This window comes from Talpa occidentalis, unplaced genomic scaffold, assembly GCF_014898055.3.
Source record: "Talpa occidentalis isolate TD23 unplaced genomic scaffold, MPIMG_talOcc4v2.1 talOcc4.5, whole genome shotgun sequence".
Classification (NCBI taxonomy): domain Eukaryota; kingdom Metazoa; phylum Chordata; class Mammalia; order Eulipotyphla; family Talpidae; genus Talpa; species Talpa occidentalis.
This window is the reverse complement of record NW_023604861.1, coordinates 98,286,728-98,311,687: the sequence shown is the minus strand read 5'-3', so window position 1 is coordinate 98,311,687 and position 24,960 is coordinate 98,286,728. Positions and strand designations below refer to the sequence as shown.

General features: G+C 50.0%; 1 protein-coding gene across 1 annotated transcript; it reads right to left on the bottom strand.

The window, feature by feature from the left end:
- Positions 1–594: 594 nt before the first annotated feature.
- MAL (mal, T cell differentiation protein) lies at positions 595–23,546 on the bottom strand. The gene is made up of 4 exons (XM_037527845.2): positions 23,388–23,546; positions 7,151–7,318; positions 5,919–6,044; positions 595–1,235 (listed from the first exon to the last, which is right to left on the bottom strand). Exons 1-4 carry the CDS (start codon positions 23,478–23,480, stop codon positions 1,161–1,163), a joined length of 462 nt encoding a protein of 153 aa, XP_037383742.1. The 5' UTR covers positions 23,481–23,546; the 3' UTR covers positions 595–1,160.
- Between the last annotated feature and the right edge of the window lie 1,414 nt (positions 23,547–24,960).

Here is a 24,960-nt window from a genome sequence, read left to right as displayed (position 1 = left end):
ATGCTGATCGCTCTGTGAGGTGCCTGTTCTGGTGTCTGGAACATCGTTAACTTCTCTGAGCAAAGGGATAAGGAAGCACTTCATGCCGGGGAGCTAGCCTTCAGGATTCCTAACTCAGTATCCTCTTTCTCAGCCATCCCCTTACTTTCAACCCAGACAGCTCTTATGCCCTCACTGCACCTTTCACGCTGTGGGCTGTGCCCCTTCTCCCCTAGGGAGTGGCCCAGGGAAACCCCAAGCTGCCGATTATCCCCATCCCCAGTGGGAACGGCACTCAGTGCTCACTGCCCAGCTCATTTCTGATCAAATGCACAAAGAGTAAGACGTGTCTGCACCCTGGTTTCTTTTGATTTAAGGGACTTTCTAATTGAGCACAGAAGCCATTCTCTTTAGGAAAAAGAAGGAGCCCCCAGGCCGATACCTGGAGAGTTTCCAGTCAGGCTGCAGCCATGCTGGGGCACTGCCTCTGGGTATGAGGGCCACGCACACAGCAGTCATCTGAACTGTCGCTTGCAGCTGCCTCTAGAGATTCTGCTTAGTCCTAGCATTCCTCAGAAAGCAAGCTGAAATGATGGCTGATACTAGAGAATTGAAAAGAACCAAACACACCCCACACAAGTAATGAACATAAAGGTGTTTATAAAGTGTTTCAAAGGCTTATCGTCTTCCACCGTGCACGTTGGCAAATATTTGTTGGGTGGGTTTTATTCCCCATGACTTGCAGAATGTCCATGAAGACTCAGAGATGTGCTTCTAGGTGGGGGTGCTCAAAAGAACCTGTGGAAAATTCCAGCAGGCAATTCTCCAGATCTGGTCCTGGAGTCAGCAGGGGTGGTCTTTGTTTCCGGGTCTCTCAGACTACAATCTCCACTTCCCACCCTTTCGTCCCCCCTTCACAAATACGAAATGACCCTTTAGAAAGACAATAGTCACTCAGTAGTTGGAGGTGAAACCATAGCAAGCCCCCAACCCCAGCATGAAGTAAATGGGAAAAGGAACATAACACCCACACACCCACAAGACACAGTGTTGGTTTTTTTTTGTTTGTTTGTTTTCTTTTTTCCACCATCAACAGCATGTCTGTGTTTTAAAAAGTTATGCTGAAGTCAGGCCGATCAGTTAACACCATCTGGGTTTTCAGCTAAAGCTCTTCTGTTGCCTTATGAAGACTTCCATCTGATTAAAGAAAACACCGCATGGACCACGTATAGCACAGTGACTACGTACGAAAACACCTGAAACAAAGATGAAGACAGTTAGTGGGTGTGCAGGGGGAGGCCAAGGCTGGCAGGCACCTGAGGATGATAGCCTGGAAGTGTGTGGACCACCCCTGCTTCCATCACTCTCACAGCCTCCTTTCCCACTGAGCCCAGAGGAGGTCCCAGGATGCTTCTGCATGGAGTGCAGGTGACCCAGTGATCTGTTGGATTTGGCATGCAAAGTCAACTATCTGCGCCCCCAGCGTCACATTGGTGCCACCCAGCTGGAACTCAAAAGATGCTCACAAATATAAACTGCTGTCCATGGACACTTCCTTCCACCAGACCAATAAGGGCAGTGTCCAGCTGTGGGCCTAGAAGCCTTGGCTAAGAACATATGAGCACATGAATTTGCTGGCTCTGGCTAAGGGTCTCAATGATGCCTGGACAACCTCAGACCACCCCCCCCCATCATAATTTTATTCTAGGATTCTTCATTTCACGGGCCCGGGCAAAAGAGCCAGGCTCATAAGAAGGGTCAGAAACAGGGTCAGGGAGGAGGGATTTTGAACCTTTGCAAAGAGGAGGGGACTTACTGAAAGCTACTGGGAAGATCCAGTCATTTTGGCCCTGAGAACATGGCTGTCACTTTGTGGCTTGCCATGCCCTGACTTTCTGTGTCCATTTGGGCGCCATCTATTCTGATCACCCTACTCTGGGTGGCTGGCTTCCCTGGCGGCTTGCCTGCCCACAAGTCAAATATCTGCACCTGGTTTTGTGAACTTGGGCATAGGGTCAAGTGTTTCCAACCCAGACACAACATTAGGGCTGCTATGCTTCTGTGATTCTTGAAAATGTCCATAAACACCAGCGGTCACAGTGCCTGCTCGCTCCCTCCTGCCACATGGGGCGGGCCCTTCACTCTCATTGGCCAGAGGCGAAGAGTAAATTGAGTTATTTAATAACAAATTAAAGACAACTCATCCGGGGAGTCTTAAGTACCTTGTCTGAAAAGTAGCCATCACACATGAGTGAGTAGCCGCCCCAAAACACACCCCTCCCTCTTAGGTGGAGGCAATTTACTGTCTGGGGAATGTCAGATCCATTGAGAACCCTTGGCAGGAGCATCTGAGAAATGCCCAACAAGAACAGGTAAAGGGCCTCCCTGGTGGTGCATCGGGTTAAGACGCAACCTATGAAGCTATCCTCAGCTACTGCAGCACGAGTTCAATCCCCGGCCAGGGATATACCCACATGGCGCAGCAGACCTCTCCTGACTCAACCCCGCTGCTCCCCTCAGCAGTGTATTTCAATCTGCCTGTTCTGTTCTTCACTCTGTCTCTGGTGAATCTTCTCACCCCCAACACCTCTGGCCTGTACCCCAGTTCTTGTATGCATAAATAAATCTTTAAAAAAAAAAAAAAAGAACCGGTAAAAAATGGCATGTGGGGGACATTGAGAGGCAGGGGTGTGAGTGGAAGCACTTGGCCTTCAAAAACTCCCATTCCTGCACTGCTGCCATTACTTCCCACCATAATTAAGGCCCCCAAGCTTTCAGATTGCTGCAGAAATCGCCAGTTATCCTCAGTCAACTCCCACTAACCCCAGGGATACCTTGAGCACAGAGATTCTGCTGCGCAAAGGAGGACAGAGAAGCCCAGCTTCTGAGGCAAGTCCCAAAAGCAGCCAGAGGGAGAGGGAAGGGAGTCCAGTGCTTCCAAATGCCAGAGGTATGTGGGAGCAGGTCTCAGAAGCCTCACTACACCCCAACAGGCCACCCCTGAGACCCTTTGAATGCTGTGGTTGCACAGGGATTGGGGTTAAGTCCTGAGTAAGTATAAATCCTCCCCTAAGTGCCGATACAGTTGACATTTTGAATTGAGAGGTGTGACTTTACCTTGAAGCAGGAAGCAGGTTTATATTTCACCTTCCTGGTTTCAGCCCAGTGCATTGGCCTGCTGAGAACATTTTGATTCTGATTCTGACACTCCTAACTTTGCCTGGACATGCTCATGTTTCTCTAACTCAACTAGTAAACATGTGGGGCCACATCAGTTGTGGAATGGATATTGATACAGGCATCCGTGAACTACTACACGGTGATGAGAATAAACACTACACCTCCACCTAACAATGTGGGCGAGCCTCACAGACATAAGGCTGAGAGAAAGGAGCCAGATACACACTGTGTATGAAGTTCAAAGCTGCCTAGGCAGTCGAAACCAATGCAATGGGCATCCTTGGTGTGGGAGCATAGTGAAAGTGAGTGAGAGTGCCAGGATGAGGGAGGGATTTCTAGGAGCTTGTCTTATTCTTAATTTCAATACTAGTTATACAGAGAAGTTCCCTTTATGAAGTTACATCAAGCTGTGAACTTGCATTATGCCACTTCTCTGGATATATGTTGCATTGCCATAAAAAGTAAAAATCAGGATAGAGTAGAAGCACAGTGGTCCTTAACCAGAGACCTGTCCAGTGGGTAGGGGCATTAATTCATCCCATCTGGATCATTTCCTTAAGTGCTAACCCAATAGCCACTTTTTTTTTTTAATAGAGGAATGTTTTATTTATTTATTTGTTTGTTTGTTTGTTTTGTTTATATATGCACTGGGTACAGTCAGAAGCGCGGGAGGGTGAAAGAATTCACCAGAGCCAGAGTGGGGAGCAGAACAGGCAGAAGGACCGAATCACACTGCTGAGGGGAGCAGCGGGCCGCAGGAGAGGTCTGCGCACCATGTGGGACCCTCCTCCTGTGGCCGGGGAGCAGCCGGGGGATCGAACCGGCGCTGCAGAGGCTGCGGGCAGCTTCGCAACCCAGCGCTCAACCGCTGCGCCACCGGGGAGGCCCCACTAGCCACTTTTCATCTGCATTTCATTACTGTGCCTGTAATGATTTTACATGAATTGCTGTCAAATGCTTTGCTGATGTCGGTAAGGACAGAAGACTTCTAGGACTGGGATAAGGAGAGGTATGGGGATCTCTAGGGCAGGGGAGATGAAACAGTTATTTGAAGGAAGGTGGAGGTAAATTGCAAGCCTCCCCGGGGAAGGAAGAGCACCCACGTGCTGTCTGGCTGTGTTACCATTTAGGAAGCAGCCTTGTGGGAGACAAGCCAATATGGGAGATGCTGCCCACACTGAGGGACATTGGAGGAGGCACCAGGGATCCACCATGTTTATGGTCCTGGGGAGCAATCAGGATGTTTAAGGGGAGTGTGTGGCTTCCTCCAGCTGGGGGATGGACTCTAGTCACCAGCAGATAAGGTTGTGAGGAATTTTCCCCCAGACCTCCCTCTGGGAGCAGGATGAACAACGCCCTCCCCAGAGTCCAGTAATACAGATCCTTGTGGGTGTTCTCTCAGCCTTTTCTCTACCCTTTCCAAAAAGGTGGGATAGCACAGCTTTGGCACCCTGGAGCTGGCATCTGGTGATCTAACATCACATTTAATTTGGGACTGGATAATTCACAGCTTGATTTCTAGGAATCAGACGTGGTATTTCCAAAACTTTTCCCTATTTTTGAAATAATATCCAGGATTAGAAATACATTTACTATGGTGAGTTAGTATAGTGGTGCCAACCCACACTTGTACAACTCTGAGAAAAATTTTATGCAACAAAACATTTATTCCCCATGATTCTGACCCATTCCTTTAAAAAGAGAAGTCAGGGTAATGACCTCACAGTCCATCTTGTCCTGCTGTTGGCAAACATTTTTTTTAAAGCTCAGAAACTTGCCTGGAATGTGCCCCCCATTCATACAAGTCAGCACCCCAATTTGTTCTGCTGCTGGGGTGAATGTGGCACAAGGTCCTATTTCACTCACCGCTGTCTTTGAGGCCTTGGGAGGACATTGCTGAATGTCACTATAACACTAGAGGGTGACAGACAGGAATTACAATCTCACTTCATATGAGTGGGCCAAGGCTCAGAGAGCAAGGGGTGTGCACAGGAATTGGTGGAGAGGGAAGCCGGGTTCTCCTCCTCCCATAGGTTCTCAGAGCTGTCAGGCTGCAGACTTTGTCAGGAGGCCTAAATCACAGCAGCAAACCCCTGCAAGCTGGGGGTCTGGACACACTGGTTCCTGAAGGACTCCTCAGAGTCAGGGCCTAGTGAGACACAGACCATTTGATTCCCCACCCCCAGCCGCAATGCTCCTCTGCCCCAGCAGTATGCTTCCATGGAGGACTGCTCAGGGACAGCCTGGAGATCCACTTGGCCAGAGTCACACTCCAGATGTGTGGTAAGAATCAGATGACAGGGCACCTGGCTGGAACACCAGCCCCACCAATCCCTGTGACCTTCGGGCAAGTCACCTCTGCTCTTGGTTGCCCTGTCTCCATCTGTGATGTGGGCATAAGAACAGTGCCCACATCGTGGGGCTGTTGTGAGGATTAAGGGAGAGAGAGCATGGAGGCCCCCAAGTGCCGGTCATTTGGCAGTTATGTCTCTTATACATCTGCACTGGGAAAAGCCCACTGGATGCAGACCCTGTGCCAGCCCAGTCCTGGGCAACGTGGCACTCAACCACGCAGCTGAGGGGCCCTTGGGCCCCTTCTCTTGGACTTTGCTTTTTCACAAATGAGGGGAAGGTTTACTCCATTCAAAACTCAATGAACTATAAAAAAAACAAAAACAAAAACCAGCTAAGTGATGGTGGGGGCACCATCCCCTCAGACCCTCTGTCAGCAGCTGTGGGGCAGGTGGCTGGGGGCTCACCACGGCGGAGATGTTTTCATGGTACTTGGTGAAGGTGTAGCCGTCATACATGTAGATAGTGGCCAAGGCTTCCAGGACAGAGGCGCTGAGGTAAAACAGGGAGGCAATGCAGTGGTAGGCTGCATCCTGCAGAGTCAGAAAGGGCCATCAGAGATGGGGTCCCAGATGCAGCGATGGGGCAGCCGTGGTCCCAGCAAGGCCGCCCACACCACCTGTCCTTCCATGGGTTGGCTCACGTCTCCCCATTATCTTCTGCTACTACCTTTCACTCCCCTCCCCACATCTCGTTTTCTCACTGGTTTGGGAGCCAGAGTAAGGACTTTGATGGGGGAAGGGATGCTGTTTTCCCTTGAGGGTGGATCAAATAAGAGGGGGACACCTGGGGTTTAATAGGTAGCACTGGTTCTGGACCTGAGAAGTGTCAGATGTGGTCACAGTCCTGGTGCAGATGTGGCCTCAGTAACCAGTACAAGTGAGAGAGGCCGCAGCCATTTCCATTTCCGTGGCTGTTTCATTGTTCATTGGGACAGGGAGGGGGTAGAATGGGTGGGGGTGGGTAGGGGGTATATATTAAAATTTAAAAAGTACTAAAGCAGGGTTTTGTACAGTCTTAAGCTGGAGGGGATTTCAGAAGTCTAAGTAGGAGGCCTTATCAGAGCTGAGTCTTGGACAAATGGGCCCTGGCCCCTCCACCACTGGTAATGGGGTAAGTGTCCCTGAAAAGGCAGGCACCCCTTCATGGCTCTCAAAGTAGAATCTACACACACTAGAGACTGCAGGGCATTCTGCTTCCCCCTCCAATTTGCACTCTGGTAACGCGGCTTTAGAAGGCTGTGACTAGGCAGTGAATGAAGCCTCACTCTGGGCAGCTGAGGCCAGCCCCCAGGACTCTGCTACCCCCAGATGGAAACCAGTCTTCCCAGCCAATGGGAGGAGGCTTCTGGCAGGTGTAGGCAGTATGGGGAGGGGGTCTCCTGGTTATCCATGGAAAAGGCCGTCATGCAGGAGAAAGCAGAGCAGGCCCAGGAGACTCAGCAGCTACCTTCACCTTCCAACCCCCTTGCTGCCCCGAGCTGCATGGAGCATGCAGCCGGGAGCATGCAGCCAGGAGCTGCAGCCAGGCCAGTTCAGTCTTGGAACATAGGAAGCATAGGAAGGAGATGGAAAAACCAGACTTCCAGGAAGAAGGTCAAAACCACCTGCCCCTTCAAACACCCAGGGCTGGGACTCACCGCGGTGACCCAGGACGTCTCCCCACCATGGGCACCAATTATGTACAGGACCAGCAGGGTTGTGGTGGCCAGGAAGCAGAACACAGACACGAACATCACCCAGCCCTGGATCAGGGGTATGGGCACCATGGACGAGGCGATCAGGATCCATACCAGGCCCCCAAAGACCTGCAGAGGATAGGAGGGCAGGGGTAAGCATCCGATCAAGAGAGCCAAAGCCCAGGAAGGGCCAGACCCTGAGGCTGCACTGGGCACTAGAGGCAGAAAACCAGGAAGGAGGCAGAGAGGCAAAGGAGGCGGGCAAAAATGACTCACCTCCCTCAAGTCCTATCCTGAATCTCCAACCTCAATCTTTCTAACGCCTGCTTCCTTGCCTTTATTGATTTTTAAAATACAGTTTAAATTTTTCATTGAACAAACACATCAGTCTTCCATTCCCAGCATTGTCCTAAGCACTTTACAAATATTAACTCAGTTGCTTCTCACAAGAACCCTGTGAACAAGGTACTGATCCATTTGTCATAAGGGGAAATTGAGGCACATGGAAGTTACATAATTAGCCCTTCCAAGATAGGACTTATGCCATTCAGTAATATTAGAAGGGCTGTACTTTATTCTGAGCTTAAAGCCTTCTTAGTATTTTTGATGTAAAAATATCCTTTCTTTGATAAAATGGTAGTGACCAGCAGATTCTTTTGGTCTTGGCAAGATAAATTACCCACACTATGTCAGTCACATCAAAAAAAAAATTTTTTTTAAATGTTCAACATAACTTGTAATCAGGGAAATGCAAATTAAAACTACCATGAGATACCATCTTACACCAGTGAGAATGGCACATATTAAAAAAACTAGCAACAACAAATGTTGGCGAGGGTGTGGAGAAAAAGGAATTCTCCTGCACTGTTGGTGGGAGTGCAAACTGGTCCAACCACTGTGGAGAGCTGTGTGGAGATTTCTGGACCTACTAAACATAGAGCTTCCACAGGATCCAGCAATTCCACTCCGAGGTATTTACCCAAAGAACACAGAAACATCAATTCCAAAGAGCACCTGCACCCCTATGTTTATAGCAGCACTGTTTACAATAGCTAAGCTTTGGAAACAACCCAAATGCCCAAAAATAGATGACTGGATCAAGAAGATGTGGTACATATACACCATGGACTATTACTCAGCATTCAAAAAAGATAAACACATGCAATTTGCAGCAACATGGATGGCACTAGAAGGGATCATGCTCAGCGAAATAAGCCAGAAAGAAAAAGAAAAATACCGGATGGTCTCACTCATAGCAGGAATCTAGAAAACTTAAATAAGGGACCAGGTAAAAGAATAACTATAAGAAAGTGAAAATCAAAATCAACAAAAAACTATGAACCAGAGACACTCTATGGGTGGGGGGTGCAGGGAGGGGAGGGATTGGGGTCAAAATAAGGGGGTTGCAATTGTAGGGGGAATATAAAAATAAAATTTATTTAAAAAAATTTTTTTTAACCCCTTAAAGCCCTAAGTCTAGGAAGCACTCTGACAATTGAGCAGGGGCTGGGATGGAGAAGGCACCTGTCAGGTTTCCTTGGGTGACCTTGGATGGGCATGAAGAAAGCACTCCCTTGCTGTTATCCATAATTCACCCCAGCTGATATCCACAGGGTCAGTGAACCCCATGTATTTATTTTTTTTAAAGATTTTATTTATTTATACAAGCACTGGGGTACAGTCCAGATGTGCGGGAGGGTGAGAGAATTCACCAGAGACAGAGCAGGGAGCAGAATAGGCAGGTGGACCGAAGACACTGCTGAGGGGAGCAGCGGGCGAGACAGGAGAGGTCTGCCCCGCCATGTGGGAATCTCCCTGGCCGGCCAGGATCGAACCGGCATGGCAGAGGCTGCGGACAGCTTCACAGCGCTGTGCTCAACCCGCTGCACCACCCGGGAGGCCCCCCCATATATTTAAAGAGGACTGCAGGACTCCCTGTGGTGGGTGATGATGGACATAGGGGTCAGTGAGACCCTCAGTGCTGCAGCCCTGCCCTCTAGTGGACAAGCTGGGATTTTCTCTCTTCTTGCCCCTTTGGGTCCCAGTGAGATTAGTTTACTCTTAACCCCCGTCCCCTACCCAGAGGACTCGGAGCAGCCAGGGACACGAGTGGAGAGGCCTTTGCAGTCAAAGTTTCCAAGGTACTTCTGAGTACCTGGTACTGAAGATGAGATGCCCTCCCAGTTCTCTGTCGCCTGTGATGTGACCTCAAGTGGTACTTTGACCCCACCTCCCTGGACCTGCTGCCCGCCACTGTCCCCACAGGGGTCTCTGTGCCTCTTGGCTGAGAAGTATCAGGAGGCGATCCATTTGGGTGAAGAAAGTAGTGCAGTGAAGAGTCTGAACTATTGAATCCCATTTGGGCCTAATGAATTAGCTGAGAGCATCTCGGACCAGAAAACTCCCTCTGTTGATGGCAGTGTTTGTGACAGTGCCAGTGGAGCAACCTTATAATGGTGGGAACAGAAATCAAATAAAAATTCTTAGCCATAGAATAAGATATGTGTGTAGATTCCATCCATAGATGCCTTTAAGATCAAACAGATTACTTGGCCTTTTCCATAACATTCATGGACAGAGGAGTGTGAGTGTGCTGACGGCTGAGCCAGACTTGGGTTTGGAGGCACAATAATCCAGCATGGAGGACCAGCTGGGGCAGAGCCAGGGCCTGGGGCACTTCACTCCTGAGCATCCTTAGCCTGTTCACCCTCAGTCATCCCAGGAAGACCAATCTAAGTTAGGTTCCCAGCTCATAGGCCCTCGGGCAGCTCCACACTTCTGTTCTCAGCGCTGAACACTGAGCAGGGACTTGTTAGTTACAAAATGGAACTTCCCCTGGCCAGGCGATGGAGGGGGTAAGCAGTCCCTTGCTGACAGCTAAGTCCTGAGTGTCCAGCCATGTGTCCGAGGGAGTTAAGTGGCCTTCAGGGTCTCCTGTTAGATGGGTGTGGCTAAAGGGGAAATTTGTGAACCAATCCAAAGGAATAGCTTGGGAGCAGATGGAAGGGACGGCACACTGTGAAATCCTGTGTGCGCCCCGTGGGCTGGAGCTGCTTGTGCACAGCCAATGGTGTGGCCTTGTGGAACGTGAATGCCACACGGGGAGAACGATTCTCTTCCATTCTCTGGTTTTTCTGAAAGGTAAGAGAAGGCTCCGAGTGCAGCAGTTGAAGGTCTTGAGATCCCCCAGAGCACGGCTTCCAAGAACCGGAAGGCAGAGGTAAAATGGATAATGGGATTGCTGTTGTTCTTATAGTCCATAATACAGTTGTTTTGGGAAAAAAGCAGTAAGTGGCAGAGGCAAAGCCTGAGATGGAGGCTCTGAGATCCTAAGCTGAGTTCATTTTACTTCACTTCAGCTTGAGTCCTCCCAATGTGGCTTAGTCAGGATCAAAGTCAGAAAAAAGGAGGGGAAGTCGCTGCTGAGCATGCACTTCTAGCTGCAGTCAGAGCGTTGGCGCCAAGCTTCCGGCAGGCAGGGCAAAGGGAAGCTTCAAGGTTAATCCCGACTCTGGTAGGACTTGCAGTCCGGAGCTGGTGGGTGTGGTGTGGTAACAATACCTGAAGGATGCAATGCCACAACTCTAAATCACATATTGTTGTAAAGAGATGTCCCACACACAATCCTGACTCTTGACCTGTTTTGGGTGTGTACTTTCACCAAGCTGATGGAGACTGATGTCCAGCTCCTCCCAAAATGTGTTCTCTTACTCACACTCATGCAGATTCAAATAGTAGATGGCAGGAATCCCTGCTCACAACCGTTGACAGGAGCAAAGCACACCCAAAGCTCAGCCCAGGCCCCTGCCTCCTCGCCCCCACCCCAGACTTAGGACCCTCTCCGGACTCTGGCTGTACTACCTGGCCAAGGTCCTCTAAAAAAATCATGCTGCCTTTTCCCCCTTTGCATGGTTTATCTATAGCAATGAGTTTCACAGGAAGAAGATGGGGAGGAATTCTGTTCTCTTTCTTTTTAAGCCCAGAATGCTCAGATTCTAGCTATTACCTTTCATCAGGTACCCACAACGTGTTAGTCAACGTGCCAGGTATTTCACATGTAAAATCTCATGTCATTTAATCCTCACAGCTGCCCTGCAAGGTAGGTATTTGCTCCATTTTACAAATGGAGACATTGGGGCACAGGAGAGTAAATATCTTATCCCCATAGTCAGATTTATACTGAGGTGAATTCAGGTGTACCCCCACTTTTATAGCAGAAGGGGGTTTCTTATATCAGTACTCTCATATTTGCCTAAAATCATTCCAAAAGTCCGCCTTTTGTTTTATGCCTTTTGTTTCTGTCTGTGCCCTGAAAGAGCAGAGCCAGAAGTCAGAGGGCAGTGAATATCTAGGGAGGATACTGAAGAAGGCAGGGATCTCTGCAGAGTGGAGAAATTCTTTTTAAAAAACATCCTTTATGAGATGCAATTCACATATTATACAACTGCCCCACTTAATGTGTATAACTTATACCTTTTAGGATATTCTTGGATCTGTGACTATGGCCATCATCCCCAGTACCAATTTTGGGACATTTTCATCTCCTCAAATGCAACCCTGTACCCTTTGGTTATCTGTCCTCCCTGCCCTACCATTCCTCAGTGAACTCTAATCAACTTTCTGTCTCTACAGATTTCCCTATTTTAAACTTTCATATGAATTGAATTACATAATATGTAGAATTTTATGACTAGCTTCTTTCTTTCAGCTTAATGTCTTTCAAAGTGAGAAATTCTCTCAAGGAGGCTTTTACAAAATCTTGCTCAAGGAGAATTTACATCACAACATACACCACACACCCATCTGAACCCACCATGTGGGGGACACTGATTGAATGTGTTTCATCCCAATGAGAGCTCTAGGCTGGAAAAAGCTGAGAAACCACTGGTTCTTAGGGGATCTGTTTTACAGACACTTGCCCCAGAAACATATCTTAAGTTACCCAGCTTGCAACAGAAAAGTCCTAGCACAGATGAAATGATTAAACCTGGGTGTTTACTCAAGAGATGGGCACTCTGTGTGCCCAGAGAAATGCAAGGGGGCAGGCTGCAGGAAGGAGTCCCAGGGGACCACCTGGGAGGGGTACTAGGTGGGTACAGAACAATCTTGAGAAGATACGAGGGGAGAGGAACAACAGATGAGGCCGAGATGAGGAGAGCTGTTCTTGGCTAGATGTCTGTAACACGGCTTCCCACGCGGGCTGTGCTGCCCATCATGCCCCTTCCCTCTGGAGCTTGTTCTTTCGCTCTGGCCCTCTCTGTAGAATAGCCATGGGCTGCTGTGAGAATTCCAGAGCACAATCACAGCTGTAACAGCTACAGCAGATGCGCTGGCCTGAGGGTTCTGCTCCCCAGGGCACAGGCTAGCTCAAGGCAGGGCCTGCACCATGGAGCATCTGCATGGGCCCTGGGGGCTGCCTAAGCCCTGAGAAAGACTCTCCCCAAAACCCTCTGGAGGAGGTAATAGCAAGTGATTTGGCTTCTTGGGCCTCGGCTTCCTCAGCTGCAAATGACAACTTGCAGCTGTCACCCCATATTGCAGGCTGGTGCAAACTGGCTGATACTATGGATGTGGGGTGAAGCTTCTGGCACCATGACCAGGACCCCCCAACAATCTGGGGTAAGGCATTGCTCACCCAGGAGGCTGACATCCCAGTGGAGACAGATGCAGCGTCAACCAGTTACAGCCCTGAGTGGATGGGGGCAGAGCCCTAATTGAGACTTAAGTTAGAGATGGACTTAACTGGTGAACTGGACTAGAGGGTCAAGATGTGGCTGTCTTGGGGAGGAAAGAGTAGCTGATTAGCTCAGGGGATACTAAGGCACCAGAGGGGGCTCAAGACGGCTGTTGAGGCTGGCATGAAGATGGGAGTAAGGAGCAGCAAGAGATAGAGGGCAGGGACTCGAAGGAGGCAGGGCTCTGGGATGGGCTTGTGGCTGGACTGGTGTAAGGCCTCCCTCAGCAGAAAAACAAGGATTCAGCATAACTTGCAGACAGTCAATGCCCACCTGTGCAGAGAATAAACAGAGAGCACCCATATCCAGGGAGATGGGGCATCCCAGGCCTTCCTGGTCTCAAACCCCACTGGCCAAATATTTCTCAAGAGTAAAGGGCTAGATGAGAAATATTTCTCACCTTCAGACGGAAATTGGGCAGCTCACATGTTGAGACAAAGCCCCACCTGTAACCATGTAAAAATCCTAGTAAGTCTAGGATCTCACTATGCACATTTATCTACTTCAAACTTTGTCGATAATAAAATTTCAAAAGCATAGAAAAGTAGAAAACCTATGATCTCCCAGATAATGAAAGTTGAGAAAAATGTCTTCCCCATAGAAGGAAACACAAAGGACATAAAAATATGAGACCACATTTCAAATAATGTGCCTGGGTTTGAAAGGGGGAAAGGAATCTTCTAGCACATTCTTGAGATAAGTGGTGTTTCTGCTTGTGCGTGGTAGAAACTGCTTGGATCCAGTGTCTCTGCTGCAAGACTTGGACTACCAAGGTCAGGACAGAGGAATTGCTCACATTCTCCAGATATTTCTCTAAGGCTCCATTTTACTCCGTAGGGTCTCTGCAAACAGACATTCTTTCTATAACATGCCAAGAGTGACTCACACAGGACTGTACACACACAAAACTGGTAGTATGACCCTCAGAGCCCAGGGTTATGATCCCAAGCTGCTCCCAGGCAGGACGCACACCTGAAGGCACATGTGAGCAGGAGTTTGTGTCTTGAACTCGAGAAGTAAAGGAAACTTGCCAGAGAGTGGCCATGCACCCAACTGTTCTGTCCTGCCACATCGGTCAGGGTTGAGGCAAAAATCATCTGCTCAGGAGGACAAGAAAAGATGGCCACTTGTCCCAGCTGCAGGGCACCCTGGGCCCTCCTGTGCACTCACCAGGCCACCAGGAGATATTTATGCACTTGCAATGCCAGGAGGGGGTGCTGTATAAGGATCTGATCAGCTTAGTGACTGCACTCTAGGAGAAGCCGAGCAGTCCCAGCTCGAAGGGTGGATTGATGAAAAAATTAATCATTCTGGGAGTTGGAGTAGAGGGCATTTGTGTGTGTCTGTGTGTGTGTGTGTGTGTGTGTGTGTGTGTGTGTGTGTAGAGGGAGGGAGAGAGAGAGAAAGAGAGAGAGAAAGAGAGACTAGTTAAGGGTAAGCAACTGCAGAACAGGGAAATAGCACCACGGCGAAACCCACCAATAGGCCACAAGCACCTGGTGGTGGACGCTGCACAGAGAGGGAGATCAGAGGGAAAGACCAAGACCCCTAACACTAAAGTTCCCCCAAGGTCCTCAGCTCAGTTTTCAAGTTCTTGTATGAGCTCCACCTCCCTCATATGGAGAAACTCAGTGCCCAGCGAGTCAAAGGTGAGACTTTCTTCACCTGCTCACTCTCTCGCTCATTCATTCGTCCATGCATACACTTAACAGACACTGACAGTTATCATGACTGTGGTCAACACTGAGGGCAGGACCTCCAGGGAGAGAGACTCCGGGACACACATGGGTAGGGCCCATCTCTCCCACCCTGGTGTCTCTCTTTGGGTCTTGATGCCAGACCCCACTGGAGTAGCTCTGGGTTCACCAAGGGCAGGGGCAGGTCCCAGTGAAAGTATCAGGACCCAGCAAGAGTGGGCAGCTAAACACCTCTGCCAGGACAGGGACAAAGCCCAGTCATATGCACTGGATCCCTTACTCAGACCCCATGAGGAGGGGTAGGGGGGAGAGTTGGAGGACCTCTGAGGCTATCTCCAGATTGCACACCAAGGGTGGTTTTGAGGTCACCAGACTCAGTTTGTCCATCCAATTGTTCTGCCCTCCTGGCCCCTTCATCTGCAGGTGCTTCTTTGCAGAGGAGCCCTTCCTGCTATTACCCACCTCGAGGCAGGCTTTCCATTGTCCCTGCATCTAATCTGAAGGCAAGAGCAGGCTTCCGGGGATCTTGACTCTGTGTGTGAAGAGGGGCACAGAGATCTGGATTCACAGAGATGGTGTGTGAGTTCAGGTCCATGGTGAGTGTGGGATGGGAAGAGGCCCCCGTTCAGGTCCCCGGTTCCACTTCCCTCAAGTCCCAGGAAAGCTCTTCCAGTGCACACACTGCACCTCTGCTCCCTAGCATGGGGAGTGTGATGAAGCAACCCCTGATTAAAATCTACCTCCCTCACCTCGAGACAGTCCCCAGGTCCTGAATGAATTAAAACCTCTCTCAGATCCACAAAACTAGGGACTTTTAGACAGGCCTGTTCTTGTTTGGATGAAACTCCTGCACACCACGCCTATACCCACTGACTTTACCGAGCAGGATAAACAAAGACAAGGAGGCTCCATGAGAAATACAGGGAAGCCAACTGTAAAAGACAAAAATCCATGGAGATGTTAGTGGCATCCCTGCAAGAAAAACAAAATGTATTCACGGGAGTCACCAAGTAGGTCAGTAACTTGGTGAGCAGACAAAGCAGGTGTGGACCTGGGAAGTGAGACAAAACCATCTGTTGCCCCGGGGTCTCTCAAGGGAAGTGAGGGGCTGCTGTCATGGGAATTGGTGGTGATGGTCCGATTCCCCTCTGTGTGCCTTGGGGTCTCATTTGTGATTCATAAACTCAAGCCAGCCCCTTCCTACCAGTGCAGGCGAAGAATACGCATTTCAGGATGCCGGTCTTTGGCAGGGATGCAGGCAGACAGAGGGCCCAGGCAGGATACAGACCACAAGCCAGGGCCTGCAGTGCAAGTGCCAAGTGGGCTTGCGGGTGGTGTTGGGGAATCCAGGTCTGAAGGATAAATGACTTAGTGACTTAACCGCGCCACCAGAGGAGCATCTAGGATGGAGACCAGTGAGGTTTGTGGGGCTGGTTCTGGAAAGAGTCCTAAAGCACAAACACTGGGTGGTTCCCTTCCTGCCAGGCCCCTAAATCCACTGAATTCAGCTTATCACCCAGCAAGCAGGACGGAAGGTGGGGGCTGAGGCTACCCGCTACTAAAAACAAGGTGCTTGATGCGCTGATGCTGATGACCAAACATTTTTGAAAGGTTTAATTTCAGGCCCACTAGTAATTGGTCCCCACACCCTCCGGCTGATATAGCAGTTTGCGTGGCACTGAGAATTCACACAACTTTCCCCACCCCTGCTGGCCCAGGCTGGCAGGGCAGTGCAGGAGAGAGGCTCAGGCAGTCCCCCACTCCGAGGCAGAGGCAGGACCAGTTGCACAGCCCCACAGTCACCCCACCACGCTGGCCAGGGCAGCTCCAAGCTTAGGAGTCACTGGGAAGCCCCTCCAGAGGGCAGTGTCTGTGTAGCACTTGGTGACCCCAGGGACAAGTCAAGTGTAATCTCAATGGCCCACCCATCTCCCAAATCTCACTTGCTCCCTGCCTGAGAATGGTATAGAAGAGCATCGAAGGCAAAAAACAGGGCAGCCTTAGTCTTCTGGCCCCTCTTTAGTTATCCCATTTTAACACAGATGGGCCAGCTGGTCTTGGCACAGGAGTTGCTGTTATTAGTAAGGGCTATTCTAGCCCCACTTTACTGATGCACTGTTGCCTACCACGATGCCACAAGGCTGAGTGCCAGAGGACAGGAGATGGTCCAGGCAAGGGCATCTGTGTGTGAGGCAGTGACCCCAAGGCATCCCACCAGCCATTTACCATGGGGCCAGTTTGGTAACGGCTGTGAGGATAGCCACATTGGTGCGAGGAGAACAGCCATTACCTTCACCCTGCTCCCAGCCACCTTTGTCTCAGGAGACGAAAACTGCAAAGGAGGCGGCCTTCCCTCCCCACTGCTTCCTTTGCTCAATAGGCTCTATTCTTTCAGGGGAAAAGAATACCAAGGTTTTAAGGCCAAAGAGCAAGCAAAAGGTCAGTGCACTGAAGGGCATCACTCCCTCTCTGCGGGCTCAAGCCTGCGTTCTCATCCTTCTGTGGTGGCCAGCATGCCCCCAACTCCAGCAGGTCAAGGGGTGTTGGCCTTCACTTCTGTCCTTCCCACTATTTTTTTCCTTTCTCCCCTCCATACCAGCACCTCTGGCTCCTCCAAGAGCTTCTTTCAAAGCTGGATCCAGGAATTTGGGGAGTACTCTCCCCTCCCAAGCTAACTTCATTCTAAGTGGACCCAGGCTTTGGTGTGGGACCCAGGGGGCACGGTCTGTGTGGCCCTGGGCCTACCTCTTCCCACTGCCTTGCATAACAATGTGGGGTGTCTGGTGACAAGCTTTTCTTTCAGTTCCTACACATTTTTTCTCAGGCCCTGGGTACATTAAAGTGATTCAGTGCACGGGTTGTTTGCCCCAGTGTGGGGGCAGAACATTAGCTATTAACAAGGGGGAATAGTAGAGACTGAAACTAACTGTGGCTGAGTGTGGTTGCCAGTACATTACTTGGGAAATACTCATGCTGCTGGTGCCCACCGGGGGCTAACCAGGAGCCCAGTCTTCTCACCACGATACAGAAGGCAAGGTGGACTCGCCATGGCTCCGAGGCCACTAGGGACCTGCTGCTCCGCGCTCCCGGAAGAGTCCGAAACTTAGGAGGAGTTGGCCCACACTCCCCCCTGGCATTTGTGCTTCAGGGACAAGGCGTGCTGCTCATCTGCTGTCCTCACATCTATCAACACCCAGAGAGAACATCCACTGGGGTGCCCCAGCCCCTAGTGGCCTTTGGTCTGAAGCACCATGTCCAGGGACTGGTACTTGAATCAAGAGGGAGTGCCAGACAGGCTGTGCTAGGGGTGGAAGCCATGATTCAGTGTTAACCCATTGGGAGTTGGCCCCTAGCTCCCATTCCAAGATGCAGCCTCAGGTGACCAGGTCCCTGACCCCAGCCTATTCCTCAGGGGATGTGTCCAGAGTCTAGTGCAAAGCAGGGCACCATTCCTAAGCAGTGCCAGTCCCACACACAGTGTGTCCCCCCACTCTCAGGCGGCAGGCCTGGCCAGTGTGGGTGCAAATAGTCAGCCTTTGTCCCTGGCCTGACCTGAGCTGGAGCTTTTCCTTGCATGGCCTCTGAGTTCCTCCCACTGTCTCCTGAAATCTTTTGGGATCACTCCCAACATGACCCCACATCCCCGTCAAGCCCGGGAGTAACTTTGGGGAAGCTTAAAAGCAATCTTTTTCAACATCCTTTGGTTATGAGAACCCATGCATGATCATCCCAGAGCTGCATCCCATCATCGCACTTAGTTTCCAGAGAACGGCTCCAACTCACTGACTCCTGATCAAAGCCAGCCTCAGCTTCTTGAAAAACCAGAAAAGTCACTTCTCAATTCCAAGGACAAACCCCTGAGAGACCTCTACCTAGAATTCTTCCCCTCCCTTTAGAGTTCTACATCCCTGGTCTCCTAGGAGTCCTCAACGCTTTCTCAATGTGGTCAGAATGTGGCCCACCCACCGGCCAACTGCTTTATCATCCTGCCCCTTCCTGCCCCAGTCCTGTGTGGGGCTGCAGTTCCCCACAGAGATGAAAATCCAGGGCAGGTCCCAGGACTTGTCTGATTACTCTCAAAGGATTAAAAAAAATGCCCAGTCACCCATGTTGGGTCACAGAAACATTCTCATGTTAGTAATCACTTTGTCCAGTTCACTGTAAGAATCAATAGTGCAGACTGATTCCAGGCAGCTCCCTCGCTCACCCCACCCTCCAAAGTGCCCCTATGCCTCTCACCAGTGCCCAGAGTTCCTGAGGTGCACAGAGAGGGAAAGGCACCCCAAGAGGGAAAGTGAGTGGCACTCCTAGCACACAACTGTCAAAGACATTTTCTCTCTTAATTTCCACCTGTTCTTTGAGGGGCTCCACTTCTTTCCTAGATGGGGAGGAGGGAGTTGGGTTAATAATTTCATAACCTGCTTTCAGGCATCTCCTTCATGAGTGCTGAAAGGGAGCTCTCTGGCACTCTATAAGAGAAGTTTCCTCCTGGAGTGCTGGCCAGAGCTGAGACAAAAAGCATCCTATGTTAACATCCTGTTCTGTGGACGGTGTTCGAGAACAGTCTGGAGTGTCACAGAGACCATAACACCAAAGGAAAAGTCCTTCACTGGGTGGGGACAGGGGAACAGGCCAGAAGCAAAGTCCTAGATTGAGTTGCTGGGAGAAAGGAGATATTGGAGATTCCACTCTGCCTTGTATGGGGGTACACCTGTGACCTCCTAGCCTGCAAAAGCAGCATGTGCTATGTGGCCTTGGGGGGCTCAGACAGGCAGGGTCATACTACCTAGTGTCTTCCACTTCCTGCAGTTTTCAGAAGTCAGAGGTTCTGGGGTAGGAGTGCTGGCTGCCAGGTTTTACCTTGAGCCACCATGGTCCCTGTACCCCAGATGGCTTCCCTGCCTTGGGAAGGAAGTGGAGCTCCACCCTGTTGTCCCTGAGGCTGAAAGTTTGACATCTGGCACCTACCAGGCTATGGGGAGGTCAGTTCCAGGAATATGAACTGTGAGTAAACAGCAGCTTTCTGAGCTACAGATTAAAAACAAACAAACAAACAGAAAACAACCCAGCACTTCACACCCATTTGGGCTAGCAGAAAATTACAGTCTGATGCTACCCAGTGTGGAGGGAACAATGGAATGAAGAACAACAATGAGGACTTTCATACGCTGCTAGTAAGAGTGGGCAAGGCCCAGGTTTAACCCTAAGCTTGTACAAATTAGGGACCTTTATCATAAAAGAATATAAAATGAGGTTGGATCTTGGAAGGGGCATAAGCAAATGGAAGACCTGAGCTTAATTAAGTTTCATAAGTTTCCCAGGAACTCTGCTCCTGGAATGTATAAAAATGGAGCAACATTTTGGACAGGAATGTGATACTAGCTAGAAAAACGAAGAGGTGTATTCCCTAGGGCCCTGCAAGTCAAATCCTTTATGGGTTCCTGAAGAGATTCCCAGCGTGGAACTGAAGCAGCAAACCCATGGATGTCCTAGCCAAGCTGTCTGCAACAGTACCAAGCAGCCACTAGGGAAGAGCCCAAATGTCCATCAACAGAAAATGGATAAACAGCATCAAAATGTATAAGCCTCAAAACAAGTTTGCATGAAAAGCATGTTGCAGAAGGATACCTGCAGGCTGACACTGTTTTCACCAAGTGTGAAAAAGTATAAAGCAGGTAGAGTCTGTAGACAGTTGGGTGTGCAGTCAAGGTCTTGCTTGGGAGTAATGAACACCACATTCATCTCTGGGGCCCTCGTAGTGGGAGAGAGAGAAGATAATAATAGGATATCCAGGGGACTTAGAAGCAGCCTGAAAGACTATTTCCTTAATACTGAAGGGATTATATGGCAAAATATTGATATTTGACAAAGTTGAGTGATAAGTACATGGTGCCTATTAAAGTATTTATATACTTTTCTGTAATATTTGAAAGATTCATTTTTTGAAATTGAAGTTTTCATATCATAAAACTAACAATTTTAAATTGATAAACTGAATGGCATTTAATACATTCACAATATTGAGCAGTCAACCAGCTCTAATTTCAAGCATTTTCATCAGCCCAAAAGAAAACTCTGTAACCATTAAGCACTTACTTCCCATTTCTCTCACCTTTCAGCCCCCTGGCAAATACCAGTTTGCATTTCATCTCTTTATGTGACTTTTTTTGTGTGTATCTGACTTATTTTCATAGCGATCTCAAGGTTTTCAACTTATCTATATCAGTACTTCATTCCTTGCAGTGACCCAATGATATTCCATCATATGAACACATCACACTGTTTATCCGTTCATCTGTTGATGGACATTAGGGTTGTTTGCACTTCTTGGTTATTGTGGGTAATGCTATGAACGTGCAGGTACATGTACCTGGTCAGGTTCCTGCTTATAATTCTTTTGGTTCTAAATCGAGGTGTGGGATTGCTGGGTCATGTAGTAATTGTTTTTTGAGGAGCCACCAAACATTTTCCACAGCAGCTGCACCACTGTCCACTCCCACCAGCAATGTTTGAGGATTCCAGTTTCTCCACACTCTGGTCAGCACATGTTATTTTCCAGTTTTTTTGACAATCACCAAACTAATTACATGTGAAGAGACTGTAGTTTTGATTTCATTTCCCTAATGACTAATGAATGGCAAGCATCTTTTCATGCACTTATTGGCCATTTGTCTATCTTCTTTAGAGAAATGCCTACTCAAGTTCATTTACTATTTTTTAACTGAATTGTGCGCTTTTTGTTGTTGAGTTGTAATACCCATAATTATAAAAAACAACCCTTTTAGGGTAAGCCAGCGCCTCCTGGGACCCTCTAATTTCAAGTCAGTCCACACATCAAGACACATACAGCTTTGTATTTCTGATCCAATCTGTGCAGAGGAAAACAGAAAGGACTGGCTTGGTTTCTCCCGTTCTCCCAAGGCACCCCATGTGCCCATCTCCACTCAGGGAGGGAGATGGGAGTTGACCACTGAGGTGTCCAGGACTTCTCTGGAAGTGGGGATGAGGGAGCAGGCGGTGAGGTAAAGGAGAACCATTTCTCAGACAGTTGTGAGGGAAGTGGTCAGGCAGAGAACTGTGTCTTCTAGAAGTCCCAACTACCTCAGGTCACAAAACCATCCTGAAAGAGAACTTTTCCATGAAATCCATGACTCTGAGATTTCCCATGCTGGGCGCTCTCTCATTTTGATTGACTGGTGGATCAGGGGAACCCTCTTGTCCCCTCCCCTGCAAATCACACTGCCTGGCTGTACAAGCAGCTACAGAAGCAGAGAAGTCACTTATTAGTGTGATGGATGACACTCCAGGAAGAACTTTTGTTACTTAAAAATCCTCTGTCCCATAACAATGATGATGAAACTGCCTTTGCAAAGACAGCAATCCCTGAAGGAACAGCCCATTCCTTGTTCCCAAGTTATGGGCACTATATGTGCAGAAACCTAGCCTAAGGCAAGCACAGGCTAAGTGCTTAATAGATGCAGAGATGAGCCATTTGGAAAAGAATGTTCCAGAGGGCACATTCAGACCCCAACAGATTGCCCCTCCCCACTCTGTGCCTGGGGGTTCCTATCTATAAATGGGGGGGGGCTGGGCTTAGTGAAGTCTAGATTTTCTTTCAGAAAATCACTTTCTTGATTCTAGCTAGCCCCAGGATCTGAAGTCTGGGTACACAGTTTTGGCTTCAACTCAATTCTCACAAGTTCTGTGACAAAATACCACTAGGCAACTGTGACCCCCCCCCCAAGCCCTCCGTGGATGAACCTGCTTGCTCCCTTTGGTATTCATACCCTTCTGCCTTCAAGCTGTCCATAAGAAGCAGGGGTCCTTTGTTAAACCACCAGGTTTGGACAATTTCTCTTCCAACTAACTCTCCAGACTATCACTTCTGAGCTTGGAATGTAGGGAAAGGAGTCTGGGAAGCTGCACGGCACAGCAGATCCCCTCCAGGTAAGGCTCTCGACCCCCTGTGAGCACTTACTGGGAACCCAGAACAGACTTCCCTAACTCACAGGTGAAGGCTGAACTGCTCCAGGGTGAGGAGGGTCCAAGCACAGGTGAAGAGGTTTTCCCAGCGCTCAAGGTCAGCCAAGGCTCAGGAGCTCAGCAGCCCCCCTCCCTCCCTGCCCCACCCCACACAGGACAGAGTGATTGTGGAGGAACAAACGATGGCCTGCTTTATTATTTTCAGATCAAAGGTGCTGCAAATATGTCCTCTCACCAGAAACTTTCAATAACCAGAACAGATAATCCCAATTCAGCTCCTCCTAGGGATCCACCTAATCTCCAAACCTCGGTTGGTGAAACTCTGGTTTCTTTTGCTGATTTTTTTTTTTTTTTTTTTTAAGAAATCCTAACCCTGCAAAAAGCTGGACAACTCTGCAAGGACGTTGCTCTCTAACAGGACTTCTCTGTGCCGCCCAAGAGAAGCAGGCTGGGAGCGCAGCTTTGGAATCAGCACGCATGCACCTGAGGAATCTCAGCCCGCATCCACCACAAGTTGTTAATTTGGTTTTTCTAGCTAAATCCTGTACCCCTGCCCTCCCTCCCCCCACTGCCGTTGTCTAGAAGGGACCAAACTCCTGAGGTGGAATGGGCTGGGATGAGGGAAAGACTTTCCTTACCGCGGTCGGGTTACCCCGATGCCCTGGGGACCCCTACAGATGCCGATTGCGCGGGACTGCGGTGCTACGCTGGGGCAAGCGCTCAGCACAGCTCATCCCACCCTTTCTTTCCCCAGCACCCTCTCCGGGCGCGTGAGGCACTCACAAACTCGAAGATAAAGAGGAGATCCGGGAAGCTGGTGAAGACCGCGAAGCCGCTGGGCAGGGAGCTGCCCCCCGACGCCGCTGCGGGGGCCATGCCGGCGTGCTGGCGTCGACCTTGGGACCGGGCGCGCTCGGCTGGGACTCGGAGGAGTCAGCTGGTTCCCGGCGGAGCCCAGTGACCGTCGCGCCCCCGCGCGCGGGTTAAGAGCTGGGGAGCGAGGGGCCGAGCAGGGAGGAGCCAGGCCAGAGCCCGCCCCGCGTCTGCCAGAGCCCGAGAGGAGCGCCCCGAGGTACCCAGCCGGAGCGCCGCGGGCACCGCCCTGAATCACACCAGGCGCCGCGGGCGTGCGGGGCGAGGGCAGGGGCCCGACTCCTGAGCCCCAGCACCGAGTGCCACCTTCCACGGTGGGGTGGGGTTTGGGGACACCGATCAACGTCTTTGGTGAGGCGCTCCGGACACTTTGCTCTCTTGGCGGGTGATCACCATCCCTTAAGAATAACCGTGTAGGGCCTCCCCAGTGGCGCAGCGGTTGAGCGCTGGGTTGCGAAGCTGCCCGCGGCCTCTGCGGCGCCGGTTCGATCCCCGGCTGCTCCCACTCTGGCTCTGGTGAATTCTCTCACCCTCCCGCGCTTCTGACTGTACCCAGTGCTTGTTTAACAAACAAACAAATAAAGGAATAAAATACATGCCTCTTAAAAAAAAAAAAAAGAAAAGAATAACCGTGTAGAGCCTCCCTGGCGGCGCAAGGGGTTAAGCACCGCACTACGAAGCAATCCGCAGCCTCTGTAGCACGAGTTCGATCCCCGGCCAGGGAGCTATCCACATGGTGCAGCAGACTTCTCCTGTCTCGCACACTGCTCCTCTCAGCAGTGTATTTCATTCAGTCTGCCTGTTCTGTCCCCCACTCTGTCTCTGGTGAATCCTCTCACCCCCCGCATCTCTGGCCTGTACCCCAGCTCTTGTATGCATAAATAAATCTTTTAAATAAATAAAACTTAAATGAAAATAAGTACAGTGGAGATAAAGAGAATATTAATTAAAAAAATAGTGTATAAAGAGGCCCCCGAAACTCTTCACCGTGGCTCAGGTCACCATTGCTTAAACTGGTGTTAGGTTGGGTCCCCATCTTTCCGCTGGGAGCATGCATATGTTGCAACCTCCCGGTGCAGACACGTTGAAATGAGTTCTGGGTTCTGGCTCTGGCTGGAGGTTGGAGTCTGCAGAGGCGGCTGTGAGATCAGCTCTGGCCACGCACCCCTTCTTCCCAGAACCCGCGGTCCATTCTGCTGGATTCTGGAGTCGCGTGTCAGTCTGTGCGAGGGTAGGAGGTTGCTCCTAGCTGCGCCAGCCCAGGAGAGCTGCTGCTGGTGGTGCTGCAGGCGGTGTGCTGGCTAGATTCACACTGAAACCAAGGGACAGGAAGGGGCACTCGGGGCAGATTTATTCCCTTCTCTTGGGGGTAGGGGGAGGTTAAGTCAGCACCTCTGCGGGTGGGATGACTCCTCCTCCCCTTGTCCTTTGCCTGTTCTATTTTTTTTTTTTAAGATTTATTTTTATTTATTTATACAAGCAC